Genomic DNA, 21416 nt, shown 5'->3' on the forward strand with positions numbered 1-21416 from the left:
CATTTTTTTCTAGACAACCTTCTTTGAGCAGAGTTTTAACGCTGTTTACGAAGATAATAGAAAATAAAAACAATTTAAGCATTTCATATATGGTTGTGCAAATTATTGGCAGTTTATATTTGGAAGGGAAAACACACTGTGTTTTGAATTAAATTGTATTCCCATATACTGTTTATTCTTACCAGCAATTCCATTACTTAGACACAAGACTCCAACCGCAGAAAAATGAATAATTTCATTTATATTCGAGAAACCTACAAAAGAAACAGAATTCTTCTCTATTTTATTTAAATACAAAATGTAACAACATTATGAAAAAAATTCAGTTTTATTTTTAATAAACGTGAAGATAACATTATAGTTAAAGAGATAATTCGAAGATGAAACAAAATGACTAGAACCATAATCACGTTGGAGAAAATTTCAAACAACCTTTACATAACTCGCTGGTTGAGTAGGATAGCTACACAACTTATATATAATTTGTTCATAAAGGGTCATAAATTTTAAAGAAAACGAAGGACAGTCATTCCAAATAATAATCTTAACTCAGATCAGGAGCAGAGCAAACAAGGATAAGGAATTTCTCTAGATGTTAACACATGATACATTAGTAGTATACAGGGTCTAGATAGAGCGGAAGTGACGTCATAACCGGAAGTGGCCTAGCCGGAACTGGTCTAGCGGAAGTGGCCTAGCGGAAGCGGAAGTGGCCTAGCCAGAAGTGTCCTAGCCTGAAGCAGGCTAGATGGCGAGGTCAATATCTAGGACATTATGCAAATGAGGTTCAAAAATGGAGGATTCTGATTGGCTGGGAGGATAAGGGGGTCAAGGGATTGCAGCCCCCTGGGGGATAAGGGGGTCAAGGGAGTGCAGCCCCCCTGGGGGATAGGGGGTCAAGAGAGTGCAGATTGGGGGGTGTGTGGAGGATAGGGGGGTTCAACTCAGTACAGTCCTTGGGGTAGGGATAGGTGGGGATTCAGTATATAGCTCTAAATATAGTGTTTTACACTATACTGTAAGGACCGTGTGCAAAAAAATTAGGGTCGTGTGCAAAAAAATAGGTTGGACTTACCTATGCATTGTGACGTCATCCACTGTATAAATACAATGTGATTATGACGTCACCCATTCATTTACAGTCTAGACAGCCTAGTCTAGCCAGTTCAAACTGGATTTTTTTACTGAAAACAAGAACACTAACACACAATAACAAGAACACAGATTTTATTCAGAATGAAAAAATACATCCAATTACATTTTCTTTTTCTTCTGTCCCTTATCACTCATCAGGGGTAGTTTCCTCTTGCTTTCCCTCTCCTTTTTCTTGAGATTGTTCTCCTTCAGGCGATAGAGGGATGCGACAATGTACATACATTTTATAAATAGACCTATCTGTAAAAATTCCTATAAGCTTCTTTTCTTCCCTAATCCTCTTCTCTACCAATTGATGAAAACAATCCACAAGTGAAATTTTCCAGGAACTCTTCTCCCCACGATAAGGTCCACTCTTGATCTCCAATTGGTATTTTTGATAACCGTAATAACCATTTTTTCTCTCCTTCAGACAGTATTTTTCCTCTCTGGTGTCATAATTGGTCTCAAAATCTTCAGGATCCAATTCCACTCTTTTTACCAACCAAAATTTTTTGTACTTTAAATTCGGTGGCCATTTTAAATAATTTCTGTTGCGTTTATAAAAATTCTGGATGGCTTCTTCTTTAGTTTTCATCCATTCTCCAAAATATTCTCCATTAATACACAAACAATACACCGTTTCCTCTGTCATATTTTTGTTCTGCTCCATTTTTACCTGTGTTCACTTCCAAGTACTCACGCAGAGTGATCCTCGATGTCCAGCTCTGGTTTATATACCTTTACTGTAAGGGCCGTGTGCATCACTACCTTTTACCTACCTTTTTATACCTGTTGCATCATCTTTTTATACCTGTTGCATCATCTTTTTATACCTGTTGCATCATCTTTTTTATACGTGTTGCATCATCTTTTTATACCTGTTGCATCATCTTTTTATACGTGTTGCATCATCTTTTTATACATGTTATACGTGTTGCATCATCTGTAAAGGACCGTGTGCAAAAAAAAATAGGGTCGTGTGCAAAAAAAAAAAAAGGTTGGACTTACCTATGCATTGTGACGTCATCCACTATATAAATACGGCTTTTCTCCAACTTTGGGTTCATTTTACCCTCAGAGCCATCAGCTGTTAGACATGGATTCTACTAGAGAAAAACAGTTACAGGCTCAACGATTATTGAAACGAAAAAGAACCGAGAGAGAAATAGATCCACCACCTAAACCGATTTCTGATTATTATCAGATGAGACTAGCTGATGAAGCCCACTCTCCAAAATTTAAAGCGCATCAAAATAATTATATCGTCCATTTCAATGAATTTCCAGAAGAAGAAGAAAACACAGGTTACGTTCGGCGATTATTCAGAGACATGTTACAAAACTTCAAATCTGAAATGCAGTGTAATCCTAACGATTACCTCCGCCTGAACATACGTCACCAATCTTTGGATTCAGAGATTTGGTACGAGTTTACGCAATGTAAAGATTTAAACGAAGACCTCATTTTAGATAAAATAGAAGCCGTGCAACAATCCAAACAGGAGTTCAAACTGGGCGACGGCTCCCTGGAATTCGGTCTGTTTCATATCGAGAATCCCCAAAGGGGAGTGGTGGAAACAGAACCAAACATTTACAAGTGAATAAAGAAACTTTTAAGAATAATAAAAGAGTCATCGTTCGGATCGTCAATCCCCATGATAAATTTTGTTTGGCTAGAGCCATCGTCGTCACTCGATTACACAGTCAAAAACCCGAACATCCAGACCCGGAATGGAAAATACGGTGGCTTCGTATGAGATCAGGCGATCAATACTTAGACCAGAAACGAGAAGCCATAGCCCTCATGGAACAGGCCGAGTGTGATATCAATCAAGCTTGTGGATCCCCAGAGTGGACGAAATTACAACAGGTATTAGCTCCTCAGTATCGACTGAAAATATTTCAGTTCAAATCTACTTCGACTAAACTCTGTTTAGAACCTATCTACAAAGGTTCGGGAAATGGAACTTATTTGAACATTTTGTTCGACGACCATCATTACGATGCTATCATATCCATGCCTGGAGTGACAGGGAACCCCTATTACTGTGATGATTGCGACGTGGGGTACAGGAATGTCACAGGCCATCGCTCCAAGTGTCCTCATCGCTGTCCCTTTTGTTTAGGGCACCCTAAATGTCCCGATGACGGGAGCAAGATTCGATGCCGGGAATGCCAAGGAATTTTTAAGAACAGGACCTGCTACGAAAATCATTTAAGACCCCATAGTAAGAAAACCACCACTACTGTCTGCAATTTAATGGATCGATGCGAGAAGTGTCAGTCCTGGATACCTAAGATTTTATTTCCTCATAACAAGTGCGGAGAACAGAAACATTGTAAGATCTGTAAGAAAATCGTCGATGCCGATCATCGGTGCTACGTTCAACTGAAGCCCCAGAAGAAGAAGAAGGGGAAAGACACCTTACAGTTTTACATCTATTTCGATTTCGAATGCACTCAGGAAACGGGCATTCACATCCCTAATCTGTGTGTGGCACACCGCGTCTGTCAACATTGCGCTGACTTACCCAGAGACCAACCCTGTCCTCATTGTCAACACATGGGACCCCGTCAGCACCTATTTCAAGGACCAGACACCTTAAAGAAGTTCATGGACTGGTTATTACAACCCACAACAGGTACTAAGAATTCCACTTTAGTACACGACGAGGCCATCGCCATCGCCCATAACTTCAAAGGATACGACGGACAATTCATTTTGAATTACATAGTGCATTCTGCCCCCCTGAAACCTAACGTGATCATGAACGGCAGTAAGATCTTGTACATGGAAATATGTGGACTGAAATTCATTGACTCGCATAGTTTCTTACCGTTTCCTTTGGCCCAGATGCCCTCCGCTTTCGGATTCGACGAATTGAAGAAAGGTTATTTTCCCCACTTTTTTAATACGGAACAGAACCAGAATTACATGGGACCTTATCCACCGGCAGCTTTCTACAAACCGGACTTTTTTCGAATGGTACGAACAACAGAGGGGAAAAGTGTTTGATTTCCAGAAAGAGTTTGTAGAGTATTGTGTCTCGGACGTCGACATTTTACGACGATGCTGTGCACAGTTTAGAACCACCCTCAAGAGTTTGGTCAACGTGGACCCTTTCCAGGAATCCATCACATTTCCCAGTGCTGCTAATTTAGCCTACCGTCGACAATTCATGCCTAAAGACACCATTGCCATCATTCCTAACCTCGGGTATGAACCGGCACGACAATATTCGGCTAAAGCCTGTCGGTGGCTCACCTGGATGAGTCATCAGAGTGGATGTCACATACAACATGCCAGAAACGGAGGCGAAGTCCCGATCGGAAATTATACCGTCGACGGATACCAAGAAGCGACTCGTACCGTCTACGAATTTTACGGGTGTTATTGGCACGGATGCCCCACTTGCTATCCAAGTTTACAGACCGAAACTCATCCTCACCGAACCCAATTTACTTACCAACAATTACACGAGAAAACCCTCCGAAGGACTGCGGATTTGGAGGACATGGGGTACACCGTCTGTAGTATCTGGGAGCACGATTTCGATCAGCAAGTGCAAAAAGATGCGAGTTTACAGCATTTTGTACGAGATCTGGACATTCCCGATCCTTTGAACCCACGAGAGGCCCTGTACGGAGGCCGGACCAATGCCACTAAATTATATTGTGAGGAAGGGGACATGAGATACGTGGACGTCTGTTCCTTATATCCTTACGTGTTGAAACACAGACCATTTCCCCTAGGGCATCCCGAGATCATCACAGACGAGTTCCAGGACGTGAGAAGTTATTTCGGTCTCATTCACTGTCGGGTCTTACCACCCCGAGGCCTCTATCACCCCCTATTACCTTATCGGACCGGAGGCAAGTTATTATTTCCCTTATGTCGCACGTGTGCCGAACGACAGGACTCTACTTCTCAAGATCGATGTCAACACACCGACCGGGAACGTAGTCTCACGGGCACCTGGGTGACGACCGAATTACATAAAGGTCTGGACACGGGATATACCTTAGAGCGAATTTACGAAGTGTGGCATTTTAAAGAAAGCATTCAAGAGTTATTTAAAGACTACATCAATACCTTCCTCAAGATCAAACAGGAAGCGTCCGGATTTCCCCCGACTGTAAGACCTCAGAACAGAAACAAGATTACATTCGACAAGTCTTAGACAAAGAAGGATTCATGATGGACATTGTCAGTATCGAGAAGAATCCAGTGAGAAGAACCATTGCTAAACTCTTTTTAAATTGTCTGTGGGGAAAATTTGCTCAACGCTTGTTATTACCCAAAATCAGATACTTGGACGAAGAAGAGGAATTACACCAACTCTTACAAAATTCGACTCTCGACATCAAGGGCATGCAACTCTTAGTCAATAAAGAGAACCCCAATGAAGACAAGATGCTAGTGAATTATCAAGACAAACAGGAATTCGTCGAAGAATGTCCCTTTGGAAACGTGGTCCTGGCTTGTTTTACCACCGCGCATGCTCGCTTACACCTCTACGAGACTTTACAACCTTTAGGAGAACGGGGCCTTTATTTCGATATGGACAGTATCATTTACCAACATCGGGAAGGAGCTTTTAATCCTACCTTGGGCCATAGTTTAGGAGAATGGACCGACGAATTAGACGGGGATCACATCACTAAATTCATGTCGGCAGGTCCTAAAAATTATGGTTTCCGCACGGGCAAAGGAACCGAAGCCCTTAAAGTCAAAGGAATCACTCTCAACCATCGAACTTCCCAGTTACTGTGCCTAAAAACTTCAGATCAAATGCTCAAAGGAGAAATAGAGGAAGTTACAGTCTCCTATCCCAGCAAAATCCAGAGGACCCGTGATCATGAACTCGTGACCAAACCTTTAGAGAAAAAGTATAGAATTGTGTATGATAAGAGACAAATTGTAGAGAATTATAACACTTTACCTTATGGTTATTGATATGTTAATATGTTTGACTTTTTGAAAATAAAAAAATTGAATTGAATTGTGTGTTGTTTTTCTTTCTTCTCTATAAAAGGTAATCTTATTCAAAATCAAAGGTCATTTCTAATCATGGGGAGTCGCGAGCCAGACCAACCCATGGGTTATCCCCAGTATGCTCAGCTCTCAAAGAGAGAAGCTACTTTTGAGCAGGGATGGCCAGAACCTCTCTTAGGAAAAATACCAGACCTAGCTCGAGCCGGGTTTTACTACAGGGGATTAAAAGATAACGCTACCTGTTTTCATTGTGGAATGACTTTAACCAATTGGGATCCCGAAGACAATCCTTGTGCAGAACATGCTTATTGGAACCCCAATTGTCCTTACATCAATCAGTATAAAGGACGAAGCTGGGTGATGAGTATATTCGTCAGGTTCTTAGAGAAGCAGGGATATAAACCATTCATTAAGATCAAACCTCTACTGAACCCAGAACCAGAGATCCAGGCTCGAGGAAAATGTCACATTTGTTTAGACGAGGAATTACAAATCGCTTTTCTACCTTGTGGACACGTATGCTGCTGTGCCTTGTGTGCTCTTTCCTTTCATTTTTGCCCCATCTGTCGAGGGGAGATTCAACAATCCAAACGCCTATTTCTGTGTTAACTATAAATAAAGGACGGAACCCAAATTTGGTGTTTTTTATTGTTAAGCAAGCTCCTCAGACCTAGATTTTTTTTACCACACTCAGTGATAAAGAATGAGATTTTTGAATTATTCCTAATTAAAAATTTTCTATTGGTTTTCCTCTGCAAGCTAAAAATAATTACACCTGAGAGTCTATATAAAAAGGAGACCCAAATCCAGAGATCATTTCTGATCTGAGTGAGGGACAGAGCACATTATGGAATTTTTAAGCTCTGAGTATCTTTGGAAAATAGTAGAACCAGAAGGTACTACTTTAAAGGGAGAATGGATGAAAAACAAAGAGGAATGTATTTAAAATTTCTTTGATAAGAATCCAGGACAAACAGGCCTCAATGAAATCTACCTGTATAAGAGAATAAAGTTACCAGATCCCATAGGGGACAGCATCCTGCTCTTAGTAGGACCCAGACATCCCAAGTATCGGGAATTCAAATGGAAAATCAAATATGTCTTGGCTCACCAAAGAGAGGGACCCGAAAACACTTTGATTCAAGGGAAATGGATAGAAAAACCCGGAGATTGTATTAAAGATTATGGCAAGAAAGTGACCCTAAAAGGATACGATATCATGGACTGTGCTTGTGAAACACACTATTTGTACATGAGGAGATCCTTCCCCATACAAAAAGAACTGAAGAAAAGTTTTGAATGTTTATTATTATGATGTTCTTATTACTGTTGTTATTGTTATGAATAAAAATAGAGAAAACCAAAAATTCTAGTGTTGTTAGTTATTTATACAGAGAAAATTGACACAAAACTCAATATAGAATTTATACTTATTTATTGTGGCGTATATTGGCCGTGGCACAATACAAAATTGTGGGATGCCATTTCAATTGGGCAAACCCACCAAATTCAAAGATCAACAATGTGTGTTTCTTTATTCTAACCGTCCCGGGTTAACCGCGGAGGGTCAGCACACATACAAATTGTTCAAATCAATCAATCAATCAATCAAATCAATCAATCAATATGTCATATCTCAAATTCCAATATCAAGCATATCAACTTATTTTATCAAATCTTGCATATCAAATATCATTAATATCTCAAACTTCATAGATCAAACATCTCAAACTTCAAATATCAACATTTTTCATATTTCAAACCTGTACGATGTAGTACAGTTCTAAAGTATATATTACTGTCACCAAGAGTAAGCTTATTAGCTTAGTTTACACTAGCATTAGCATTTCAACAGAGTGACAGTTTATTACAAGTTTCACACAAACATTCAGTTATCAGTTGACTTGGTGTGCGCAGACGCCACATGGCTGCAAGTTGGCACAGCTTGCAGTCACCCCACACATTGGGGGAAGCAAAGCAAGTCAACTGGACCACGACCAATATTTTTTTTTTTTTTTTTTTTTTTTTTTTTTTTTTTTTTTAATTTTATTTTTTTAAACACAATTCATTTCATACAGAATATTCATAATTAGTTATTGTTACATAATTGTGTATTTTTACTTATATGAGAGAGAGAGAGAGAGAGAGAGAGAGAGAGAGAGAGAGAGAGAGAGAGAGAGAGAGAGAGAGAGAGAGAGAGAGGGGGAGGGAGGGGAGCGGGAAGAGAGTGAGAGTAGAGAGAGCTAGAAGAAGAGTTGGTTCCACCTGTTCCACTGAGTATCAAATTTTTCTTTTTCATCATTTTTATATGATATATATTTTTGTGTTTGGTAAAATTGATTTAAGTGTGATATTGCAGAGTGCACATTTAGAGGTTTTTCGGTACATCTAGAAGTATAAATATAATATTTTAGCCATAAAACTATAATATTCGCTATTTCATTATTTTTTCCTTTAATGCCTAAAATAAAATTCTTTTTGGTTATGGGCAACTGGAGATTTCTCTGTTGAAGATGATATTCAAAATTTTCAAGGAATAGTTGTACAAAAAAATCACATTCCCATAGGATATGTTCAATTGTCTCTACTTCTCTTTGACAAAAATTACACTGCTTAGAATCTACCTTTCTGATTTTGAATAAAAATGAATTAGTTGCCAATATTTTATTTAGAATTCTGTACTGAAACCACTGGAGTTTACAGTTTTTTGTAATTTTAAAAGGTAATTTATGGATTATTTTGGATTCCTTGTTATCTAATTCAAATAATTCAATCCATTTCTTAAAACCAGCTGACACAGAAGAGTTTTGATTTAATATTTCATAGAAATTTTTTGATTTTTTACATTTTCATACCAGATAACAATTAGATGTAATAAGAGGATTTTCTGATTTTTGTAAATTTTTCTCAAAATTACTCCTCTTTATCCAAGCTTTAACTGCATGGATTAAACTAGAATATTCTAAAAAATTAATCTTTACATCTGGATAAATATTGCAAAAGCATTCATAGCTATAAAAGGTACCATCTACTCCAATGATATCATTGATATATCTAATATTATTGTCAAAAAGTTTTTTACTATAAAAGGTTTTCCCTCCAATATGGATATTAGGGTTATAAAACAATGGACAGTCCACATTTACCTCGGAATTACTACAAATTTTATTCAAATCAATCCAGGACTTGAACACATCAATCCAGAATTTATTTTTTAAGTTTTTTATAAGTTGAGTGATGTATTCAATTCCACAGGATGTAAATTTATACATGTTCATATTCTTTATGAAATTTTCCCACCCTTTATTAGTATAAACCAGATGTCTAATCCAAAATAATTTCAATGAAGTAACGAAAGAATATAAATTTATCATTTTCAGTCCTCCATCTTCGTAGCTTTTAACAATGACGTCTTTCTTAACTCTATGTGTTGAGTTATTCCATAAGAATGAGAAAAAAAGTTTTTCCAATTCTTTACAATAAACATTAGATGGATTTGGGATTGACATAAGTAAATGATTTAATATTGGTAAAGCCAAAGTCTTTATAACAGTAATTTTTCCTATTGGTGTTAAAAACCTTTTTCCCCATTGACTAAGAACGGATTTTATTTGTACTAGCTTTGGTTGGTAATTTATTTCAGGCACTTTTTCCAAGTCAACATCAAAATTTATTCCTAACAAAGTAAATCTAGTTGTTCCCCAATTAAGCTGGTAATTTGGGATTAAAACCTCATCACTGTATTTTTTTGATCCAATCCAGACAGTGTGTGTTTTTGAGTAATTAATACATAGTCCAGATATATTCGAAAAAGTGTTCAAGGTATTCAGTGTTTCTAAAAGAGACTCCTCACTTCCGTCAAGAATAAGGGAAGTATCATCCGCCAGTTGAGATATCTTTTTTTCTACATTTCCAATGGTGATACCTTTTATTTTTTTATTTTTCCTAATTTGTATAGCTAAAATCTCAGCGCATATCAGAAAAATATATGGAGACAAAGGGTCTCCTTGTCTGCATCCCCTTTGAATTTTAATTACATCAGAAAAGTTACCTCCTTGATTAACTGTAGCTTTAATGTCAGTGTAGAAAAGAGTGACCCATTTTCTAATGGAAGGGCCAAAATTAAAAAAGTGCAAAGTTTTTTGTATGAAGTTCCAGGAAAGAGAATCAAAAGCTTTTTCAAAATCGATTAATAATAAAAGTCCTGGAATATCTTCTTCTTCTGTAAAGTGCATTACATCATATATCAATCTTATGTTTTCTCCAATATATCTGTTGGAGATAAAGCCAGTTTGATCAGGGTTGATTATTTTATCTAAATATTTCTTAAATCTGTTTGCAATGGAGCCAGATGCTATTTTGTATACAGTGTTTAGCAATGTAATAGGACGCCAGTTTTTAATGAAATGTCTTGGCTTGTCGCCCTTAGGTAATAAAGTTATAACTCCATGTCTTTGCGTAATAGACATAATATCATTCCTGTAACCATAGTTAATAGATCTTACAACAAAATGCCCAATATATTTCCAAAACATTTTAAAAAACTCTGTGGAAAAACCATCTGATCCTGGAGATTTGTTAGCCTTCATATTATAAAGAGTATTCGAGGCTTCTAACAAGGTTATTTCGCCCTCTAAATTGTTTGATTCTTCACAAGAAAGTTTGGGACCATCAGTATTATTTAACTCATTATCTAGATTTAAGTCTGTATTTTCTTCTTTAATGATGTATAGATTTTCATAGAAGGATTTAATTTCTTTCAAAATATGTGACTGATCATGAATAATCTTGCCATTATCTATTTCTAATTTTGGTATAATTTTACTTATAAAATTTCTAGACTCCAGTTTGCAAAAGTAACTAGTGGGCTTTTCCCCCTCCTCAATCCATCTTGCTCTACTTCTTATGTAATTACCTTGTAACTTGTGCTTTCTAATTTTTTCTAATTCTTGTTTTTTATCACTTAGTTCTTCTAAATTACTTTCAGAAATATTTTCTTCCATACATTTAATGTCCACGACCAATATTGCCAAGACCCCCCTTCCCAGCAAGATACTTGCACACATCTTGATTCGTAGATGTGCATGCCTTTAGCAGACTTAGAATAAAGTATTTTGAATTTCCCATTATTAAGAGAAGGTTTTACAACACATAAGGCAATCAATCCTTACCAAATGTGATGTATCTCATTTAATTCCTCAATGCCTAATAAAGCTCTGTCTTGTAGAAACTTACATGTCTATTAATTCCTTCTGAAATGTCTGAGCAACCTTGCAATGCTCTTTACCACCATTGTTTTTCGTTTCTCCATTATTCAAGGCATGTAAGATATAAATGGTTGTAGTTAATCAAAATTAAAGTTTCCAAATAGGGAATGTTTCACTCAAGAGAACTACCTACATCATAATTCCTGTTTAAAATTTGCTAGGAAAGCCATATCCTGCTGTTTGAAAAGAACCAAATTTTATATCTCCGAAAGCGACACATTCACTCTCTAATTACCGGTAAACAATTTAAGCAGAGCAATTTGAAATTCTTAGTCATATTCAATTACAAGAAGGTACAACACTGCTTAGTGGTGGTTACAAATGCCTGTAAAAAACAATACTACCATTTTGGAAGCATACTGGCCTTGTTTAATGATATTCCTACAAAAAATACATTACCTAGTATTCCAATTTGTATATCATACTTACCAATTAAGCTGCCATGAAGATATTTGTCAATTAATAGATCCCAAATTAAAACTAGGATTTTTTTGGCTGCAATTTCATTACCCATGCTTGCAGTACTCGTGTACTCGACTAATCTTATTGATGTGCTAATTGACTAAACCCCTTCCCTCTTACATATTCTTTCAATAAATATTATTAATGCCTGTGATACATGTATGTGCATCTGAGCTCTACAGCTCTATATGACCACAATCTTCCACTGTGTAGCCCAAATGCATAGCAAAGTCTAAAATTCTTTAAGGTATAGATGTTTAATTATTAATTACGTCAAATGGAAATATTTTATTTTATATAATATGCAATGAGCCTGAATACACCTATTACATGTACTGCTATCAATATGTGCTTGATCTTTCTTAATAGTATTTTGATTAAAAACATACACCAAGTGAAACTCATTTTAAATGCAACCCAAAGGGACAATACAAAGTCTTAAGTTTTAAAGTCTGCATAATAAGAACAGAGTTACAAAATATAAGCACCCTGTGAGGAACTTTAATAGCCTGAACATCTCAAAATTGAAGCCAAATGCAAATTCAGGGTTGAGCAATCTGTATAAAATTCCAAAAACATATAAACTTTCTGTGAGAACTCTTCCGAAAAATTATTGATACATTGTTATCGATTTAAGGAACTTGCCTAATTGTGTCACTTCTTGTGTGTAAAATTAACCAGAGTTTAATTAAGACCATATATTTTATTTAAAACATACATTCTGTTGCATGTCCTACAAGTTTACCTGGATTCTAGAAGTAATTACAATCTAACTTGGTATTTCCAACACTTTATCTTATGTAACCTTAACTGATCTGGAAGGTCATGTCTACCTACATTTCAAAATCCAATATCTCTACTGAAAGCTTTTCCTGATCATCCCAAAAACTTAAAGAAAATAAGATTTAACATTTTCTTTTTGCTTTAATTATTAAGAACCAAAATATATTCATTTATAAATGATTACAAAACATCCTTAACATTCGTTGGGCTACATATTGCAATTTCCATCCTTTCTTTTCCACTTTATTAGATCAAAACAAAGCTATCCTAGTAATTCCCGTCTTAGGCAGTGGATGGTTTATGATTATAAATAAGTATTTTGTATTTTCCTTTTCATTCAAGAATTAATATGAATTGATACATTATGTTGTTTAACAATGAAGATGTCCCCCCTTCCTCATTTTCACCTTTGTATTACTATATTTCAATGACCATTTTGTTTCCAATTGTATAGCTAGCAAATGGAATCAATGACGAGAAAGCTCCAACAAATACAGACTTGAAAAAGGCACTTTCCAGAGGATCATTGCTCCCGGCTCCAAATTTAGATCTCTTTACTTTTTAAAGTCATCTATAATGAGTAGGATGCCCAATTTCAGTGTAAATCTATAAAATTTATGATATGCAACTGATCTTATCATTTGCTTTATAAATATCAGGGGCTTTCACAACATTAGATAGTAATATTTCGTGAATGCAAAGAACTAAACTCAAGGAAAATTGGGTGCATTTAAATAACTATAACAAAACTCTACTCTGGAAAAGATATGTACTTCATGCTCCTTTTTACTTACATTCATCACAAACTTGAGATATATACTATATCAGCCTGAAAATTTTGGCATTAATGCCTAATAGTTTTTAGCCATGTTGAAATGCCTAACATTTCTGAGTCATGTTGTAAGTAATGCCTAATAATTCTGAGCCATATTGTAAGTAATGCCTAATAGTTCTGAGCCAGGTTGATCCATGTTGTATTTAATGCCTGGTAGTTTTAAGCCTTGTTGTAATTAATGCCTAATTGTTCTGAGCCATGTTGTAAATAATGCTCCATACCTCTGAGCCAGGTTAAGCCATGTTGTTAGTTGTACCTAGTAGTTTCCAGATATATTGTAGTTAATGCCTAATTGTTCCGAGCATGCTGCTGATAATGCCCAATAATTTGAGCCACATAGAGCCATGCTGTAAGTAATGCCTAGTAGTTTTCAGCCAAGTTGTCATTAATGCCTAATTGTTCTTAGCCACATTCTGAGCCATATTTTAAATAATGCCTTAAGCCTAATAGTTCTTAGCCATGCTTTACATAATGCCTAATATTCTACAATCAAACAAAACGTTGCAACTGTTTACATTCAAACCTGAATATCTATAATAGAAAAACTGAATATAATCTCACAAATAGAAAGTTGATGAAAATGTGCAATGGGTCTGAAACATTCTTCTTATGTTACATATGAAAAATTAAGCTGCTGTACGTATTATCTGCACCTAACATCACCTAACATTACAAGAGCATATCAAAACAATCTATAGGGTTATTTTGACCACAATTTCAGGCAACTGCAAGTCCTTATTTTGAGAGATATCAAAGTTAAATTTAATGATTTTTAAAATTGTAGATCTGCAGCTATTTTGGGAAATTATTTTATTGTAACCTAATTTGTAAGATTTACAGGTTGTCAAAACTCTCCCTCTAATTTTGAAAGTTAACATTTCTTAAACAAATTATTAGTTATAAAAGCAACATCAAAAGCCATGCTGACAGACTTTGCTTATAATTTTGTGTCAATCTACAGTGGAAAAGACAACATGTATACACACTCAACTATTAAAGCAATACAAAGGTGACTAATGTACCTGGTATACTGGACTGTGAATCTGTGATGATACTTATACTTATGTCTGGTTTTCCCGACGATTTAAAGATAATTTTCTATGCTTTTCTCCGACTTTTAGTCTTGTATTTGGGTCCATGTCCACGAGAAGGTCCGACCGAGTTTCCTTATTGTTGTTTCATAGGACCTATTTTAGTTTGCATTTGCCGGGTTTCGAAGCAGTATGAAACAAAAAGAAAGTTATTAATGTTAATAACCAAGATTACATCATTGTAAAACAATACAAAGGTACAAGTAAACGATTTTTTGGTATAACCGCGTGCGCGTCGTCTGCATTGTAAAATGTTTGAATCCAATCTCATCCGCCATAAATAATGCACATCGATATTAATAACAGCGTTAAAATGGTTGAGAACAATGCATAAATGAACAATCATATGATTTTTTAAAGTTACAAAACAACATTTCATGTATTTTATTGCAATCAATTGTTATGCGTCTTTACTAGCAATTCTCCCTAAAAAATAAATTGAAGAATTGAAAGATCAAATGTTCATTTTTACTTTCCTTTCTGCATTTAGAAGTAAATATGAAACGAAATTTTATTGGTTGTTTTGTAGAAATTAAAATAACCACATGCACACCCTACCTCGTCAAAAGTAGAAACTGTGACCTACCATTTTCTACGGGAGGTAATCCAATATAAAGTAAAAAAAAAAACATTACCATTAGGAAGGATAACTCTATCTATAGTCTGTTTCTTTATTTCCATCAAGTACACTGTATATACTGACTCTTGAAGGTTGATGTCATAATTCTGTTTCAGAGGTAGTTTGTTTTCCCTGATGAGGAAAACTTGTAGAAGTCATTTTTATAATAATCCGAAAAATAATAATCCAAGATGAAGATGATGTAGACTTGTGAGTCCAAAAATAGTGTCACTGTGTTATACAATAAATATGCAAGTTCAAGGAGTCAGTTGATGATAATGGGAGATATTCCATGTTTTCAATCCAGCAGAAAGGGTAATTCCACAGTAATTAATGTTAAATAAAAAGATATTTTATGTCTATATCCAGTATGAAGTGTATTGTTAATGACTTTAGGTCTATGTTGTTATAATCCAGTATGAATTGAAGTGTAGATTCCATATAGCATTTCATGCAGAAATGTGCAAATCCCTTCAACAGAGAGGTGAATTTCACAATTGCAACATACGTTATTATGTACAGGTAAAAATTATATCACATGGGATTCTGATATTTTGTTTGCCTTAAAGGACTTTTAACACTGTACATATCAATTGAACTAAATTTTTTAAATCAAAGCAACTGTTACAAATATTTAAATCAGTATGCTGCATAAAAACCAGCACTTACTGATTATAACAAAGGGAGAACTTAAAGAGAGTCTATAATAATGAAAATACTAGTTATTTGAGGTAAATGAAAGCTAGTTTCCCAGCTGTTTAAGAATTTTTAAGATTGTGGAAAAGTTATAATGAAGCTTCTTATATAACATTTGTAAATCCTTTCATTTGAGTTGTGAATATAAAAAAATATATTTTCTTGAATTGCATCAGCTTTTAGGGAGAGCTGCAAACTGTTTATTTATGTGGACCTACTTTTGTAGGATATGGTACAAGAAAAAATGTGAGGTTTATGCAAACAATAAGATTTAGTATAGTGCGGAAAAACCCACGCTGACTGATTTTGTTTACAACAATTTACCAACACAGTCCAAATTAAGCTTCCATCACTTTGTAGGTAAAGTCAATGTGTTGTAAGAAATTAGGCAGATTCTATTTTAGAATTGAAGACAAATGATATAGACTAAAGGTGCATTTAAATGGCTCAAATCAATGTTTTTATCTTTATAAAATGTTTCTCCTCCATCAGTGCTGAATATCAATGAATGATAGCTATATATAAAGTGCAACATCAAATAGGAAAGAGCTAAAATTTATGTTTCTTATGAGCTAGGCTTGTTTTTGTGAGAAAGACTGAGATACATGTAATAATAGAAAAAAGTTGATTCAACCAGTTAGTATCAGTATAGTGCGGAAAATCCCGCGCTGACTGATTCTGCTCACAAAAACTTTTGTATAAAAGCATTGTAATAAATTGTAATTTACAATTTATAAAAAAAATGCAAATCATAAAAGAAGACATTTGATGTTACATCTGGCAAAAGAAAAATCTTTTTATGCTAAAGTTTGAGATTTTAAAATATATAAAAATCCTACTTATTAAAAATTGAAAATTTGTATTTTCCTGTGCAATATTAATATCTTTAAAGTACAGGCAACTGGCTGAATTAAAAAAGTGAATGATACACATTTTGATAACTATTTTGGACGACTACAAAAATACAGAAAATATTGTTAAGGTTTTATACCTAAAAATTTGACATAGTTTCAATTGACACAGATTCTCATTTTTATTACTAATTTTTTTACACCCTTGCATTGGAGTGGGAAGGGATATAGTAAGGCCAAGTGTGTTTGTTTGTACTTGAATGAATAAATTCTGCAATGGGAGGAAATGAAGAAAGAATGAATGTATGGAAGATAATTAATTTGTTGGTCTAGTCTGAATACAATCACAAATTATTACATAAAATATGTATTGTAAAAAGTTCCTATATATACTACATGTGATATAGGCCTAATATTGAAATAAACAATAAACAGCTGATTGGAAAGGGAGGTAATTTTGCAGCACAAAATACCACTTCTATATTTCAAAAAAATCGTTACCTAATAGCGCTTCATTTATATAACTTGTGATTTTTCATATAACTTTTGTAAACATTTCCCCACTTAAAAATCCATAGGTTGAGATAGGTTAAGTAGAAAAAACATATGTAATTAATATTTTCTTGAGCCCAACATGTTAGACGTCTTTAGAAAAAAATAATTTACATTTAATTTAATGAACTGTACTGTAAAAACATAATAGAGTTATCACACCATATACCTGAAGAAATTAAATTTTACTTATAAAGACAATGTCACATACCAGATAATATCCTATCATAGGAAACAAGAACACCGTAGTGGTGTGTGTCTGTAAATGCACGGGTAAACACAGGACCAGCACTTCCGCTGATTTCCAGTTATCGTTCGTTAACTTCCCCTAGCGGACAGCAGAAATGCTACTTTACCTTCGAAAGGTTCAGGAGAAAGGAATGTGAATAACAATCCCGACCTTTTATATACTACACTTGATGTGTCAACCGAACCCGACCCTTAAAAGCCAACGTTCAAGTAACAAATACTTGGGACCTATAAACTAGGATATAGGTCCCTTCAAATATACTTTTCTCGTAAAATAAAGGCATCTATTTTGTATACACAAATAGATGCTATTATTTTTCTCTTAAGATACACTTCACTGAGATAGAAAAAAAACAAGACTTGCTTCTTTTTGTTTACACTTTTATTGTTCAAAAGTATATTTATTTCCATCATATCGACATAAAGGACATCTCCTGTAGGACGTCTGAAAGAGGTTCGTCACACATTTTTCACAGCAGAGGTATTTCATACACTGTCCTCATTTCCATTTTCCTTGAGTGTTTAATTCCCAGCAGGAAAGACATTTCTCAATTTTTCTATTTCTTTTCATGAGCTTAGATAGGTATTGGGAAGACTCCTCTAGATTTTGAAATTTTTAATTCAAAAGTATAGAATTTTTTTTAGTTTGAAAGATTAAATGGCAGCATATCATTTGGTTGTGAATTAAAAAATAAATCCAAACATATACATCCTTGGATGATAATTGTAGAATTTAACAATTCCTGGACTTCGTTCTTGATATCATCCTTTAATGTCCTTAAAATTTTAATGACTGTCTTTTAGTTTTAGTTGAATTAATTTCTTTTCTACATGTGAAAATGACATCATTCAAAGAAGTTCTTCATCTGCATGTTATATGAAGAAGACAATTTTCATCACAGTGAAGGAGATTGTTTTGTTAAACATAATGCATTGATGCACAAATATACTTTTAGATTTTTAATAGCTAGGGTTCATATTTCTTAATATGGAATGCTAATCACTGTTGATTTCAATTTTTTGTGAACAAAGACATACGGGTAGAAAAAAATGTACATGATGTGTTAGAAAAGCATGTGTAAACCTGATGACTTTATAATTGCTGATTAAATCAATTATGAGTTTCATCTTTGTTACATTGTAAACATTTCTAAGTAGGGCACACATCAGAAACTCTTAAAATTCTGAGTATCAGGGTTTAACACAACAATTCCAAATGATTTTTGGACGCTTTTTATGTATCAAAAAAAAAAAAAGAAAAGACAAAACAGAATGTTTGTTCACAGATGTTCCAATAGAAAACAATTTTAATACCTACATGTTTGATACATAAAGAGAAATTTTTTTTTTCATTTCTTTTTTACCTTTGGATTGACCCTGAATAGAGTTAACCATTTACTTTTAGGCAAGTGTAAACTATATACTGCATGACTAAACATGTTTGTATATTGAAATATGAAATGGTTTCTTTAATGCTTAAATCATTATACTCCTACTGTCCTAGTGAAAATTATGCCCAATCAACTTTGTGAAATATTCCCAACTTCCAATGCTTCTTATTTACATTAAGTAGCTGACTCAAATAAAATTGTTTATTTTCTCATTTATTTTACAAGACACAACATGTTGACAGTGAATCTAATGATTTTTTAAACTGGTTAGAGTAATGTTTACAATTGTCTTAAAATGCTCATATGTAAGTTTATTTCATACAGAAATACCTTAAATGTATAGACTGAATTTACTTATGGATTAACCCCTTATAAATAGTAAAAATCATTTCTTAAACCTGATTTTCTTGCTCCCGTCATCGGGACATTTAGGGTTCCCTAAACAAAAGGGACAGCGATGAGGACACTTGGAGCGATGGTCTGTGACATGACTGTACCCCACGTCGCAATCATCACAGTAATAGGGGTTCCCAGTTATTCCCGGCATGGATATGATAGCATCGTAATGATGCTCGTCGAACAAAATGTTCAAATAAGTTCCATTTCCCGAACCTTTGTAGATAGGTTCTAAACAGAGTTTAGTCGAAGTAGATTTGAACTGAAATATTTTCAGTCGATACTGAGGAGCTAATACCTGTTGTAATTTCGTCCACTCTGGGGCTCCACAAGCTTGATTGATATCACACTCGGCCTGTTCCATGAGGGCTATGGCTTCTCGTTTCTGGTCTAAGTATTGATCGCCTGATCTCATACGAAGCCACCGTTTTTTCCATTCCGGGTCTGGATGTTCGGGTTTTTGACTGTGTAATCGAGTGACGACGATGGCTCTAGCCAAACAAAATTTATCATGGGGATTGACGATCCGAACGATGACTCTTTTATTATTCTTAAAAGTTTCTTTATTCACTTGTAAATGTTTGGTTCTGTTTCCACCACTTCCCTCTGGGGATTCTCGATATGAAAAAGACCGAATTCCAGGGAGCCGTCGCCCAGTTTGAACTCCTTTTTGGATTGTTGCACGGCTTCTATTTCATCTAAAATGAGGTCTTCGTTTAAATCTTTACATTGCGTAAACTCGTACCAAATCTCTGAATCCAAAGATTGGTGACGTATGTTCAGGCGGAGGTAATCGTTAGGATTACACTGCATTTCAGATTTGAAGTTTTGTAACATGTCTCTGAATAATCGCCGAACGTAACCTGTGTTTTCTTCTTCTTCTGGAAATTCATTGAAATGGACGATATAATCATTTTGATGCGCTTTAAATTTTGGAGAGTGGGCTTCATCAGCTAGTCTGATCTGATAATAATCAGAAATCGGTTTAGGTTGTGAATCTATTTCTCTTTCGGTTCTTTTTCGTTTCAATATTCGTTGAGCCTGTAACTGTTTTTTTCTAGTAGAATCCATGTCTAACAGCTGATGGCTCTGAGGGTAAAATGAACCCAAAGTTGGAGAAAAGCCGTATTTATATAGTGGATGACGTCACAATGCATAGGTAAGTCCAACCTTTTTTTTTTTGCACACGACCCTATTTTTTTTTGCACACGGTCCTTTACAGATGATGCAACACGTATAACATGTATAAAAAGATGATGCAACACGTATAAAAAGATGATGCAACAGGTGTAAAAAGATGATGCAACAGGTATAAAAAGATGATGCAACAGGTATAAAAAGATGATGCAACAGGAATAAAAAGGTAGGTAAAAGGTAGTGATGCACACGGCCCTACAGTAAAGGTATACAGTAAAGGTATATAAACCAGAGCTGGACATCGAGGATCACTCTGCGTGAGTACTTGGAAGTGAACACAGGTAAAAATGGAGCAGAAAAAAATATGACAGAGGAAACGGTGTATTGTTGGTGTATTAATGGAGAACATTTTGGAGAATGGATGAAAACTAAAGAAGAAGCCATCCAGAATTTTTATAAACGCAACAGAAATTATTTAAAATGGCCACCGAATTTAAAGTACAAAAAATTTTGGTTGGTAAAAAGAGTGGAATTGGATCCTGAAGATTTTGAGACCAATTATGACACCAGAGAGGAAAAATACTGTCTGAAGGAGAGAAAAAATGGTTATTACGGTTATCTAAAATACCAATTGGAGATCAAGAGTGGACCTTATCGTGGGGAGAAGAGTTCCTGGAAAATTTCACTTGTGGATTGTTTTCATCAATTGGGAGAAAAGAGGATTAGGGAAGAAAAGAAGCTTATAGGAATTTTTACAGATAGGTCTATTTATAAAGTGTATGTACATTGTCGCATCCCTCTATCGCCTGAAGGAGAACAATCTCAAGAAAAAGGAGAGGGAAAGCAAGAGGAAACTACCCCTGATGAGTGATAAGGGACAGAAGAAAAAGAAAATGTAATTGGATGTATTTTTTCATTCTGAATAAAATCTGTGTTCTTGTTATTGTGTGTTAGT

The 21416-nt window shown here is 35.0% G+C and overlaps 1 protein-coding gene across 1 annotated transcript in view; it reads right to left on the minus strand.

The window, feature by feature from the left end:
* The window catches only part of LOC134239070 (uncharacterized), a 32138-nt gene that overhangs the window by 6348 nt on the left and 4374 nt on the right, over nucleotides 1–21416 (minus strand). The window contains exon 2 of the mRNA XM_062721225.1: nucleotides 183–254. Within this exon, the coding sequence (XP_062577209.1) occupies nucleotides 183–254 (72 nt within the window). The remainder of the gene's footprint in view (nucleotides 1–182; nucleotides 255–21416) is intronic.

This window comes from Saccostrea cucullata, unplaced genomic scaffold (genome assembly GCF_032062105.1).
Source record: "Saccostrea cucullata isolate Sc308-1 unplaced genomic scaffold, CSIRO_AGI_Scuc_v1 ctg376, whole genome shotgun sequence".
In the NCBI taxonomy this organism is placed as follows: Eukaryota; Metazoa; Mollusca; class Bivalvia; order Ostreida; family Ostreidae; genus Saccostrea; species Saccostrea cuccullata.